Here is a 14,611-nt window from a genome sequence, read left to right as displayed (position 1 = left end):
TGGAGTGAAGGGAACATTAAAAATATATAAATTAATTACATGGAAATAGTGACTCCCCTCTAAATTGAGAAGACCATAGTACAAAATTAATAATGTAAATATTTCTATGCCAATTATGTATAATTTATCTATGCCAGATAAGGGTATAATAATACCTAAATTACAAGGTTTTTGTGAGACTGAGGTAATAAATACATAATTGATATGAAAGCTATAAATTGTCAAACTATAAATTGAAAACCATAAATTGAAGAGTAACTGTGATCAATTAAAGTAGGTTTATCTACTGAGTCAATAGTAGAGGTAACATAGATCCATAAAAAACAGTCAATCCAAAACAGTTAATCCAAAACTAGTCCAAAAGATGGAAAATAAAATATCTGGCAACATTGTAGATTTAAAAGCAATTATATTAATAATTACATTAATGTAAGCAATCTAAACACATTAATTATAAAACAGAGATAGTCAGATTATGCTGTTTACAAAAAAAAAATCCACTTTAAATATAAAAACATAGATGAGAGTAAGTGAATGCAAAAAGATTTATCATTAAACACACACAAAATAATTGCAATGGTTTTATTAACATGAGAACAGATACTATTCAGAACAAGGAATACTATCAGAGACAAAAAGGAACATTGTGGCGGGGCACGGTGGCTCAAACCTGTAATCCTAGCACTATGGGAGGCCGAGGCGGGCGGATTGCCTGAGCTCAGGAGTTCAAGACCAGCATGGGCAACACTGTGAAACCCCGTCCCTACTAAAACACAAAAAATTAGCCAGGTGTGGCAGGGCGTGCCTTTAGTCCCAGCTACTCGGGAGGCTCAGACAGGAGACTTTCTTGAACCCCAGGGGTGGAGGTTGCAGTGAGCCGAGATCGCGCCATAGCCCTCCACTCCAGCGTGGGTGAGAAACCAAGACTCCATCTCCAATAACAACAACAAAAAAAGGAACATTGCATAATCAGAAAGGAGTCAATTAACTAAGAAAACATAACAATCCTATATGTATAAGCCAGTAACAATAGATCCTCAAATCTATAAAGTAAAATTTGACAGACAAGAAAAGAGAAGTATACAAATTTAAAATTCTATTTGGAGACTTCAAAACTAGTCTCTCAGTGATTGATAGAATAACCAGATAGAAAATCAGTAAAGATACAGAAAATCTGATTATCACAATTAATGAAAATGACCTAATTAACCTTCATAAAATACTCCAACTTAAATATATATTTTAGTATGTGCAGAGGAGACATTAATCAGGATAGATTTTATGGAGTCATTCGACGAACCTTAACAAATTTAACAAAATTGAAATGATGCAAAGAATGCTTTCGTAACTTAATGGCAGCAGCAGATATATAAACAATAACTCATGATTTAATATAATAGAGATGTGTGCACAGTGAGCACACAGGAAAAGTGATTAATTGTACCATGGATTAAGTCAGGGATGTGGTCACAATGTCTTTCTGAAGGATTGAATGTTTAAAGGATGAATTGGTGGGGTTTGGCTCCTTCAGGCAGAACAAGTAGGGTGATAAAATAAGTAAAGTTCTGGAGCATGCCTGGTAAGGTAAAACAGGAGGTGACATGGTTAGAGATTGGTGAGAGGCAATAACGCAAATAGTCAGCATCTGTTAGACATACATGACACTAAGCTTTTTATAGCATGATTTCATTTATAATTTACTTATTTCATTGATATTTTATTACAGATTTATTAAAACTTTTTGCGACTGGTACTTTTATTATCTTTATATTGGAGATGGAGAACTAAAGTTTAGAGAGTATAAGTGAACTGCCAAATCACATTTAGTAGCTGAGAAGATATTAAATTATTCAACAACTAGGGTGCAAACACCAACCCAGCCTAGTAGACCGGATATGAGCATCCCAGTACATGCCCAGTAAATACCAGCCCTGGCGAAGTCAGAAATTGAATGCAGGCTACCTGACTCTAGAACTTGTGCATTAAGATTACTCTATACTACTCCTAAAGAGAAGCTAGAGATATTGATTGTGAATGAAATATGAAAGACCTTATTTATATGTAGTCAGGAGCCATTGAAATTATTAGAGACATGACAGAGGATGTAAACATAATTACGTTATAGAGAGATAAAAATGGCAGCAATGTGGAGGACAGCCTGGAATGGCGAGAGGCAAACATCGGGGAGACTTTAGATTGCTATTCCAAGAGTCAAGACGAAGCTCCAAACTGTGACACTTATTGTGGAAGTGAAAGAAGTTAAATTTTAAGGATATTTAAGAGGAAAATTGATAGCACTTTGTGAGAAAATTGGTTCTGTGGTAATAAAAGGTAAAGAAAATTCACAATTCTGCCGTAATTTGATGGATGGCAATGTCCTTATCTGAAATTCTAATTAGAGAACAGGAAGAGAGAAAAAATTCCTAGCTGTGAGTTTAAATACTTAATGATTTTTTACTCCCCACCCCCAAACATTCTCTGTTCCTTCTCTCTTCTCTTTCCCCTTCATTTTTTTTTCCTTCCAACATGTTCATTAATTAAAACAAATTTTGAGATTCGGTTATTTTACTTCAATCTTCACTTCTAATAACACTGAAGAATTTGAGGTTCATTCCTAGAAATATGCTATGCCCTTCCAAGCTTCTGTGTCTTCACAGATGTCATTCCTCCTACCTGAGGTGTCTTCTCCACACCTTGGTTGCATAGTGAACACCTACACAATCACTTTTCAAGGCCCAAACAATGATTTGTCCATGACCCCCTCCGGCAGGCAACGTTAACCACTCCCTGTTAGTCTTCTATAGGAATCTGTTCACAACTCCATTAGCATTTCTCATATTTAAATTTTAATTATTTGGTTACATGCTTGCCTCCTCAACAAAGGTAGGTCAGGGATTGTTGTTTTGTATTTTCTTGTCCCCAGTGCCTGACAGAGTACCTGGCAAATAGTATAAGCTCAATAAATAAATGTTCATTGAAAAAGTAACTGTTAAATGGATCTATGGCATGAAGATTGACTAATGTATAAGCTACATAGAGGAAGGTGATTAGGGTAACAGAGAGTGGGACCACTCCTCAGCATGTAGACACTATGGGAATGGGACCCCTAGCTGAAGCCACATGCATCCTTTCCAAGACTAGTCTGAAACTTTAGCTGGAATGAACCAAGAACAAGAGAGGGGTTTATGATTTCTTTATGAGGCTTCCAAGAAGGAAACATATTCCAGATGTGATGTTAAAGAGGAACTAGAGACCTTTAATGACTTCTAGTTTCCTCATATGATTTCAACTTCATACATACTACTCTTTAATCCTTTATGTAATCTCTCTCAGTCCTATTCTGCACTCCCTGGTTTTTTAATAAGAAAAGAATTATGGGGGCTTCTCCAGGTAGATTCACAAATAAAAGTACCAGATGCTTGGTTAAATTTAAATTTCAGCTAAAAATGTAAGAAAAAATTAATTTCAGCTAAACCACAAATAATTTTTAGCACGAGTATTCCTGTGAAATATTTGGTATATATACTTATCCTAAAAGAAAATTCCTCATTGTTATCTGAAATCCACATTTAATTGGGCATCATATATTTTATCCTGCAGCCCTATCTTCAGTCCTATTTCTGCCGAGGATATAAAGGACACCATGTAAACTGCATGTTTGCTATATCAAACTGAGCAAAAACATAGTGAATGGAATAGGCCAGAACTTTATTCAGAGGCTAATGAAAAAAAAGCAGAGTTGGCACAGATGAATCTGTGGGCACACAGGTTGATAACATGGTGTTCCTTGCTTGGCCCAGACATTTTGCCAGTAGCAACCATGAGCATATGCCAGTGCAACTTAACAGAATAGCTAAAAGCAGGAACATTGGAATCACACGTTTGCATGTCCAGTTCCCCGCTCTGGCTCATATATGATTTGTAACCCTGGCAAAACTCCTCTAAGCTTCAATTTCCTTATATAAAATGAGGATAGTAATGGTAGCCTCTCAACAATTTCATTGATACATTGTATCTAACTCAGCACCTGACTAGAGGAGGCAGCCTATTATTGTTATTATTAGTGGTGGTGGTGGTGGTGATGGTGGTGGTGGTGGTGATGGTGGTGGTGGTTGTCCTAAAATGTCACTCCCTCCTCTAAGACAACTCAATGTACAATAGAGTAGAATAGAATAGACAAGTTTATTATTTATTTTTCACTTAGTATTTGCAAGGCACTGTACTAGTTTTACAAATTTTCTTATCTAATCTTCATAAAAACACCAAGAGGTATCATTACTCCTGTTTTATGGGTACTGGATCCAAGGCACAGAGAAATTAGAAAATATTGTAAGGTTACAGTGTCACACAGCTCATAAGGGGCAAATCTGAAATTCAAACTCAGTTCTGTGTGCTCCCAAAACCCATGCTTTTAACCACATTGAAATCTCTTCATGAGATTGCCAACCCAAATTGTAATTCTTTCCTACCTTGAGAAAAAAAGCACCCAGATGATTTTTAATTAAGTCTGGAAAAGTCCATAGTAATTAAAACATTTCTTATTTCCTTCATTCCTATACCTTCTTACCAACCTAGAATAGTGTTGTAGAAGAAAGTTTTCATCTTCTTCCCTGCTTGGATAAAACCTTCTTTCATAATCTCAGTTTCTCATCTACCTAAAGCAAATTCACTTTCTTATGGCAGTGGAAGATAAATCACAGCTTTTCAACTGTTATTAACATGGCCAACATTAAAGGTTATTTATAGTTATCAGGTGCTTTATTTTTATCTCCTATATTCTTACAATGGTGCTGATATATGGGCAGGAATTTATATTATGTCCATTTTACAGATGTAGAAACTGAGACCCAGAGGGTATCTGTCATTTGCCAGAGTCGCACAGATAATAACCAAAAGAACCTCGCTCCTGTTCTCAGCATTATTTATTAGCTCATGTTTTCAATGCATATTTGTTGGGTATCTTTTGCAAACAAGGCACTATCCTAGACAGCAAAGCCATCTCCCTGAACAAGACTGATCAGAATGCTTCCCTTTGAGATTTTAACATTCCTTGGAAAGAGAGACATTAAATCATCAAAATTTAGTGCTGAGAAGAAACAATACAGAGTGTAGAAAAATTAATCATATAAGGATCTGAATTGGGTTAGAGAGTCACAGAAGTTTCCACCAAAGACAAGACATTTTAGCTGAGACCTGAAGCTATGAGGAAAAAACCAAGAGAAGAGAAAGAATAAGAACAACAAGCAGGGAAAATGGAGGGTATTGAATCAGCGCCATGCAATGAGCTAGTGTTACTGACAGGAATTGAGGCCAGCTATCCGGACACTCAGGACAGTGCTAGGTTTTTGACACCAGACCACCAAAAGCAGCTGATTTAGGATTTGTCTGCTTGCCCTATCCAGCTGCTATTCCTAAGAAGCCAGCAAATTTCTGTCTTAAGTTGCTCTATCTACAGCCTTCACTTATCTATAGAGTGCCCTTGTAATGATTAGAAAAATATGCACCCTTTCCCAGGCAAACATGGTAATGTGTCAGGGTCTGTGGCCTAATTGATAAAGGACACTAGAATGTGTCCCACTAGCCTCTTGGACAATCACAGTGCTCAGTCATCAGTAGTGACCCTGATGGCATAAATCTACCTCACTGAAGGCCTTCTAATGTCTAGATTTTATTAGAGACTCTGGCCTTGTCTGTCCTATACAAACAGTGGTGATCTAGAGTCTAGATTCACAACCCTTTGTACAAGAGAGACAAGACCAGTGTCTTTCTGAGAAGACAGGCTGGAGAGGCCTGGGAAGGCCACACCACACAAGGTGCAAGCAGAGCTGCCTGATTACTTTCCAGAAGTGGTTTGGTGCCTTGTGAAGAGTACTAACTAGTAAGTAAGAAACATTGCCCTAGCCTTGGCTCTGAGATGCTGGATGAACCTCCTTTTGTCCATACCTTAGTTAATTTTCCCATTTATAAAATGGTCTTCTGATACATGCAAAGTATAAGCATTGATAAATCAATAAGTTTAAGTATTCCCAAGTCCACATTCCAATTAACTGAATTTATAGCATTCCTCAGGACAGCCAGTATAATCTAGACTTGAACCAAACTTTATTCTCTTGTGTGTATTGCAAAGGAAGATTATTTTACACCTGAAATACATAGCAGCATCTCAAATTCAACATTCTGTTTCACCAAGTGCAAATATATTTAATCCAGTTAATTATTTTTCTTTTTTAAAAAAAAAAGACGGTGAGGTAGACTTTATTCAAGGGGAACCATGGTGACGGGTGTGGGTATAGAGACCACGGCAATGGAGTCTGGCAGTAGGGGAGAAGATTGGTCTTAATCAATTGCCAAATTATTTTTTTCTTCTTCTTCTGTTTTTTCGTTTTGTTTTGTTTTGTTTTTTTTTTTAATATTTGCCATGTGCCTCGGGTAATATGTATTCAACTCTAAAAAAGATAGTTTTGCCTTCGAGAAGCCTATAGCCTATTGGTAAAGACATTTAAACAGAGACTTAGCAGGTACCCCAGAGGGTCACCTATCTCTGTTTGGAAAAACCAGAACAAACTTTTAGAGGAGGTGAAGCCAAAGGTGAGACCATGACCAAGCAACAGAGCAGGCTCCATGAGGATCCAGAAATAATAAAACATTCTTCTCTTGAGACCCGCAGGCTAGGAATCAGCCTAAGTGTCCATCAACAGGTGAATAGAGAAAGAAACTATGATATGTATACACTGGAATACTATTTACTATACAACCTTAATAAAGAAGGAAATCCTATCATTTGCAACACAGTTGAACCTGGAGGACATTATGTTACTTGAAATAAACCAGGCACTGAAAGACAAAGACAGACAAATACATACCACATGATCTCATTTACATGCTGACTCTAAACAAGATGAACTCACACAGGCAGAGGGTAGAATGATAGTTACCAGAGACTGGGAGTTGGGTAGTGGGAGGGATTGGGGAGATGTTGGTTAAAAGATACAAAATTTGAGCTAAACAGGAGGAATAAGTTTGAGACATCTATTGTACATCACGATGGCTATAGTTAATAACATTGTAGTATATACTTGAAAATTGCTAAGAGAGCAGATTTTAAGTGTTCTCACCACACAAAAAAACATAAGTATGAGTAATCTGTGTATTAAATAGCCAGATATAGCCTTTGCACAATATATGCATATTTCAAAACATCATATTGTACACCATGAATATGTACAATATTTTGCCAATAAACAAATAAATAGATCCGCAAGCTGAAACAGAAGAGAGCTATTAAAACACTTAGTTCTCCTGTGAGGACACATGGACACATTTGGGGGAGTAACACACACTGGGGCCTGTCAGGGTTTCAAGGGGAAAGAGAACAACAGGAAGAATAGCTAATGGATGCTGGGCTTAACACCTGGGTGCCAGCCGGGCAAGGTGGCTCACGCCTGTAATCCCAACACTTTGGAAGGCCGAAGCGGGCAGATCACGAGGACAGGAGATTGAGATCATTCTGGCCAATATGGCGAAACTCCGTCTCTATTAAAAATACAAAAATTAGCTGGGCATGGTGGCGCATGCCTGTAGTCCCAGCTACTCAGGAGGCTGAGGCAGGAGAATCCCTTGAACCAGGGAGTCGGAGGTTGCAGTGAACCGAGATCGTGCCACTGCACTCCAGCCTGGCAACAGAGCGAGACTCGGTCTCAAAGAAAAACAAACAAACAAACAAAAAACAAAAAAAAAACCTAGGTGACAGGTTGATCTGTGCAGCAAATCATCATGGCACATGTTTACCTATGTAACAAACCTGTACATTCCTGCTGGCTACATGTGTAGCCCGGAACTTCAAATAAAAGTAAAAGTTGATGGGAAAAAAAGAGAAAAATAAAAGTTAAATAAATAAGACAGTTTTGTTGTTGTTGTTGTTTGTTTGTTTGTTTTGAGACAGAGTCTCACTCTGTCACCCAGGCTAGATTGCAGTGTTGTGATCTCGGCTCACTGCAATCTCCACCTCCCAGGTTCAAGTGATTCTCCTGCCTCAGCCTCCTGAGTAGCTGGGATTACAGGCATCTGCCACTATGCCCAGCTAATTTTTTCTATTTTTAGTAGAGACGGGGTTTTCACCAAGTTGGTCAGGATGGTCTCGAACTCCTGACCTCGCAATTCGCCCACCTCGGCCTCCCAAAGTGCCGGGATTATAGGTGTGAGCTACCGCGCCCGGCCAACACTTAGTTCTTATACAATGGGGTCAAGTGTGCTGTAGGACAGATGATGAAGTAACAAACTCCGCCTGGATAAGGGTGGAGTGGTTATCATGAAGGTTTCACAAAGAAGGGCCATTTGAACTAAGGAATACATAGGAGTGAACCAAAGAGAGACGAGGAGGAGGGTATCTGAGGAATAAGGAAGAACAAGAGCAGAAGGATGGGGTGCGAAAGGGCTTGCCCATGTGGGAACAAGGGATTGTCCCAGAGCATGAGGGAAGGCACACAGTGTACAGGGAGGCAGTAGGCTTGCCTTGCCAATCTGATTTGTTGCCTGCTGCTTGGCATTGATGAGTAATTCTACCTGATATCCCTCTAATTATCAATGCTGGCCTTGAAACTAGCCTCAAGAGATTCACTCCAGAACCCTTTATAGATACAAATGTTTGAAATCAAGAGGGTTTTTCTTTCCCTACTTGAAAAATGTTTGGTTTGAATGATAGGGCATGGCTCATTAGAACACATCTGAAAGCAAGCTGTGCAGACATCTTGTGCAACAATCTAAATTCCAAAGCAGATGATGTCACGTATCTATGCCTTATAAATGGAGCAACGTTTCAGATGTATCTGAACAATTTATCTGCACCAATACCCAGTGCTACCAGAATGGCTGTCTCAGTACTTCGCCTGACAGTTGTCCTGGGACTGCTTGTCTTAATCCTGACCTGCTATGCAGGTAAGTGCTTCTGATCACAGCCCACGAATTGTTCAGTAGTTAGCAGTGACTAGAGAAAGCTGGTGGCACTGATTCAGAACATAAAAGAAAGAAGGGGTCTTTGGGCACTGCAGAAAGAGCACTGGCCTGGGAGACAAGAGGTATATCTTCTAACACAAAGATAGTAGGATTTTAATAAAAACCTAACCTCTATTTTCAGTGGATGTATGAAGTTTGAAATTTTTTATGTGCTTATGATATAACGACACTATCCTAGTATAAATTCCATGGCAGCTGACTGGCATTTATTTTTTGATAATTATATCTAATGATATTCAATGGTGAAGAATATGTACTCTGGAATACAACTCCTAGACCTGGCTCTACCACTAACCAGAAATGTGACTTTAGGAATGCTATTCAATCTCTCTAGGCCTCACATATAAATGGGGACATTTAACTTTCTCATAAAGTTATCATGAAAATTCAATAAAAGGAATGAAACAAATTGGAAGAGTACCTGGTTCATAATAAGCATGCAATAAATATTACCTGCTATTGTTGTCATGTACAGTCTCATTTGGTTCTCACAGTAATCCAATGATGTAAACATGTACAGTTTTGTCATTTTCCTTTTTACAGGTTAATAAACTCAGCTTGCAGAGGGCAAGTTACTTGAGCATACATACAGGTGGAAGTGGCACCTGGGAGTGAAACCTAAGTTCCTAGATTGTTTCTACTATTATCGAGCAACTACTTCTTTCCCACCTTTTCCAAGCACATGGAAGCTCATGCTGTATGCTGCCTTCTCATTAATTAATTTATTGTTTGTCTGCAAAAGACTGTGAGCTCCATTCAGAATGAGAGACCAGAAAATAGAGAGAGTGCAAACATTTAGTAAAAGAATCCTTTGAATGTAACTTGGCTGAACAACACACAGGCAGACATTACAACAGAATTACTCTAGATATGGCCAGGGAGATTATTAGGTCCATTCTACTCCTAAAGAAATCACTACAGTGAAGTGAAAGGTGAGATCTGATACCAAGACCATTCGCCACCCTGTCTCTTATAGACTCTGAAACTGGTTAAATCCGTTCACTGCTTTGAACCTCGGTTTTTTTATCTGTAAAATGGGATAACTATCAACTTTGCCAGGTCAAATGAATAAGCTTTTATAATTACTTTGCAAACTATTAAAACTGTACAAATATCAGCAATACTGTTTGTTAAGAACATTATGTTCACATTCACTAAGAAACTCAACGAGGTAGTTACTGTAAATAAAGGCTATCCCATATAATACTTGAAAAAAGGAAATATTAAACTATTGGCTTTGAAGATTTGTTTCTAGGATATAAATTGCTTGATATTTTAATAGCATTTTTAAAATTTATATTATCTTCTAAAGCACTAGAGGAGAAAGTGAATTATAAATCATTTTGTTGCTATTATTAGTAGTAGTAACAATAAAACACAGAACATTTATTTATTTATTTATTCTTTCATTTATTATTTATTTATATAAGGTAAGTTTACCTTGGGATTAGTACTGTGATAAGTGGTATATATATGATATACGTATGTATATATGATATAGATATATGTGGGTGTGTATGTATATTATGTAAAATATCTCTCAATCCTGACAACATGTGAGGAAACTGAGAGATAGCAAAGTTAAGCACTGTGTGCAGGGTTACATGGCTAATTTTTTGTTAAAGGCAGGAATCCGACAGGTCTATAAAACTCCAGAACATGCAATCCATCACACTTTAATACCTCTCAATATATATATGGGGTTCACAAGCTAAGGCCAAGATTTTGATTTCCACCCACTCCAATCCCAGGCTTCTTGCATCTTGAAAAGCCAGCTTTTAGTGTCATATTAAAATAACAAGTCAATAGAATTTATTTTGCAAGTAGCCAGATAGAAAAACAGGAGAAAATATCTCATCTTTCATGCAAGAAATTACTGCTTTGCCCTTGGCAAGTGTCTTTACAGAACAATTGTTTGGAGGTTGTATTATACAATGTGAATAATGTGCTTTGTGGAGTTAAGAAAAAATTAGGTTCAAACCCTGGGTCAGCCACTTTCTAGATGAGTGATTTCAGGTGAGTCATTTAATTTTCCTGAGCATCTGTCTTCTCTCCTGTAACTGTGATACCACTACTGAGCTGAATGACGATTAAGGCATGTGCTGAAAGCACAGGTGCAGTACCTGCACAATAGGCAGCTTACACATGAGTTCTGCTTCCACCTACTTCCCACAATAAAAACAAACCAATCCTTCTGAGTACCTAGGTTGCCCAGCACTTTATGTGAAGGTCATATCTGTAGTTGTCTTTTTTTTTTACCTTGACTTCTAGCATAACTATGCACAAAATAGTAGGCTCGGGCCAGGCACGATGGCTCACACCTGTAATCCCAGCATTTCTGGAGGCTGATGTGGGCAGATCACTCAAGCCCAGGAGTTCGAGACCAGCCTGGGCAACATGGCGAAACCCCGTCTCTACACAAAATATAAGAATTAGCCAACTGTGGTGGCATATGCCTGTAGTCCCTGCTACTCAGGAGGCTGAGGTGGGAGGATCTCTAGACCCCAGGAGGTTGAGGCTGCAGTGAGTCATAATCATTTCACTGCCCTCCAGCCTGGGCGAGAGAGTGAAGCCCTGTTTCAAAAATAAAACATTAAAAAAGTAGCATCAAAAATACTTTTTGAATGAAGGAACCAATAATCGGATATATGAATAGGTAATGATTAGTATATTGATTTTGGTTATAAGTCCCAAACTGGTGCTTCTATCAAATCTTTAGTTGTGTCGTAGTAAACAATAAATGCTCCTAGAATTGTCTGCCAATCTTTTTCACTGATAGTTTTCATTTTAGGATATAATATAGATGTAAAGTTTTTGACGTAATTTGACAGCCTCCACACAAAAGGTAGTTACATCTCTTTTATCCAAAGTCAGGGGTACATTGTCTAGAAGTTGGGACTTCTTGAGTTAAAACTTGTGCTGAGGTTGCCAGATAAAATACAAGAAACAGAGTTAGATTTGGATTTCTGATAAACAATGAATAATCTTTTAGCATCAGTGTATCCTAATTACTGCATGGATCATTCTTATAGTACCAGTAGCATCAGTGTGTCCTAATTACTGCATGGATCATTCTTATAGTACTAGAAAAGCATTTGTTGTTTATCTGAAATTTAAATTTAACTAGGCATCCTGTATTTTTATTTACCCAGTCTGGTAACATTACTTGTCAGGGTACAGTAAACTTAAAAAATAAAGGTCCCACTTTATCCTGTGACCAGCGCTCAGAGGGGAGATCACATGTAGCTACTGTTACTATTCCATCTCTTCTCATCTCCTGAGAATAAAGACAACCAAGCAAAGTCAAAAAGCCCACAAGGGATCTTGAATGTAATCGACCTCACTCTGGATCCTTGGCCCTCATTCCAACGGGTGGTTAAGAATCTAGTGTAAGAGGGCCGGGCGTGGTAGCTCACGCCTGTAATCCCAGCACTTTGGGAGGCCGAGGCAGATGGATCACGAGGTCAAGAGATCGAGACCATCCTGGCCAACATGGTGAAACCCCGTCTCTACTAAAAATACAAAAAAATTAGCCAGGTGTGGTGGAGAGCGCCTGTAGTCCCAGCTACTCGGGAGGCTGAGACAGGAGAATCACTTGAACCTGGGAGATGGAGGTTGCAGTGAGCCAAGATTGTGCCACTGCAAGAGATTGTGCCTGTCAACAGAGTGAAACTTTGTCTCAAAAAAAAAAAAAAAAAAAAAAAAAGAATCTAGTGTAAGAGGCCTGCAGTCGTCGTCTCAGCATTTTTCTTACTCTCTGTGAGGTCTTCCGTAAGCCACTTAATCTTTTCACTTTCTCAGTTCAGTGAGATTAAAAAAATGCATACTCTGTTTAAGGTTGCTCAGGGGGTAAAATTACACAACATTTGTAAAATCACTATTTACGAAACTACTAGGTGATATGCAAGTGATAGAATTTCTTTGTCATCATTGTTGTTATACTATTTTGAATCTTCTAAAAGAAGTGCAAACTGTATAACTTTTCCATCAAAGACTGTGCAGCTCATCATAGAGTACTTTAGAATCCAAGTTTTAATGCCAAACTGACATGGGTTTGAATTGTATTTCTGCCACTTACTAACTGCGACTTTCAACCAGTTTCTAAACATCTCTCAAATTATATTTCTTTACCTTTAAATTGGGATAATTGTTCCTACCTTGTAGAGTTGCTATGATAAAATAAGACAATCCATGTAGATCATCTTAGACATGTACTCAACAAATGTTTCATTTTTATTTATCTATTTTATTTCTTAGAGACAGGGTCTCACTCTGTTACCCAGGCTTGGAGTGCAGTGGAACAATCATGGCGCACTATAGTCCCTTCTTCTGGGCTCAAGAGATCCTCCTGCCTCAGCCTCCCAAGTAGCTGGGATTACAGGTGTGCACCATCACACCTGGCTACTTTTTACTTTTTGTAGAGATGGAAGTCTCACTATGTTACCCAGAAGGGTCTCAAATTCCTGTCCTCAAGCAATTCTCCCATCTCGCCCTCCCAAAGTGCTGGGATTACAGGCATGAGCCACCTCACCCAGTTGATAATTTATCTTTAATATTATTATTACAATGGGCATGGAGATCCTATGGAAAAGCAGACATTTTGTATGTCAGTCCTGGCACTGGCACTTACTATCTGTTTAACTCTGAGATAAGTAGTTAGCTTCTGGGAACTTTGTTTTTCTCACTCACAAGGCAGTGCCAGTGTCTACCTAAGTATCAATATCAGTCGGTCTATTTGTTTGTTTTTACAAATAAATGAGATAATGCATGTGAAGATTTTATCCAGACAGGCATTAAATGTTCGATGAATATAACCATATAAGGCTATGAAATTAGTGAGTGGGTCAGAAAGAATCCCAAGAGTTCCCCACACGGAAAGGAGACTTCCTTCTTTGTTGCTGAGAATCACCTCTGAGATTCTGTTCTGTTTTTCAGACGACAAACCAGACAAGCCAGACGACAAGCCAGACGACAAGCCAGACAACTCAGGCAAAGACCCAAAGCCAGACTTCCCCAAATTCCTAAACCTCCTGGGCACAGAGATCATTGAGAATGCAGTTGAGTTCATCCTCCGCTCCATGTCCAGGAGCACGTAAGCACTGAGACAAACGTTGCTTTTTGTTCAGTTCTCTCTTCATAATGACCACACAATGACCACATGGCATTAAAATATATGAAAAACATAATTTGTGGCACCAGTAAATGTGTTATTTTTCATTGAAAAATGTTGCCCTACTTAAAATATACTTTGCATCTGAATTCACTGCCCTGAACTTTTTGGGGGAAAGCACATTCCCATCAAGTGTTTCCATATGGGATTTTTTTTTTTTTTTAATCTCAGGACCAAATAGGGAGGAGGAAGAGCACTAGATTAATCTCAGGACCAAATAGGGAGGAGGAAGAGCACTAGAGTAAGGAATGAAAAGCCAAGTTCTGATTCTAACTCAGGTGCTATTTTACTAGGTGGTCTTGAACAAGGCCTTCCCACTCTGAAGGCCTCTATTTGCTCATATTTTAACTGTAAAGTTAAAATAATAGATGGCCCACCCCAGGTAAGCACTGTGATTATGTGATGAAGATAAGAGGTAGTGATACGCTC

At 38.4% G+C, this 14,611-nt stretch overlaps 1 protein-coding gene across 1 annotated transcript; it reads left to right on the top strand.

The window, feature by feature from the left end:
• The first annotated feature begins 8,827 nt into the window (after nucleotides 1-8,827).
• On the top strand, nucleotides 8,828-14,163 carry C6H5orf46 (chromosome 6 C5orf46 homolog). Its single transcript, XM_005558172.4, has 2 exons — nucleotides 8,828-8,934; nucleotides 13,948-14,163. The coding sequence occupies exons 1-2, from the start codon at nucleotides 8,865-8,867 to the stop codon at nucleotides 14,106-14,108; spliced, it is 231 nt and encodes a 76-aa protein (XP_005558229.3). The 5' UTR covers nucleotides 8,828-8,864; the 3' UTR covers nucleotides 14,109-14,163.
• Nucleotides 14,164-14,611: the final 448 nt, after the last annotated feature.

This window comes from Macaca fascicularis, chromosome 6, assembly GCF_037993035.2.
Source record: "Macaca fascicularis isolate 582-1 chromosome 6, T2T-MFA8v1.1".
In the NCBI taxonomy this organism is placed as follows: Eukaryota; Metazoa; Chordata; class Mammalia; order Primates; family Cercopithecidae; genus Macaca; species Macaca fascicularis.
Note: the sequence above shows the minus strand (reverse complement) of the source record. Positions and strands in the feature narration are given on the sequence as shown.

Bases quoted from the DNA above. Each gene is read 5' to 3' on its own strand.
- C6H5orf46 (XM_005558172.4), top strand. From the start codon at position 8,865: ATGGCTGTCTCAGTACTTCGCCTGACAGTTGTCCTGGGACTGCTTGTC. The intron at 8,935-13,947 runs GTAAGTGCTTCT...TCTGTTTTTCAG, and splicing joins AATCCTGACCTGCTATGCAG to ACGACAAACCAGACAAGCCA.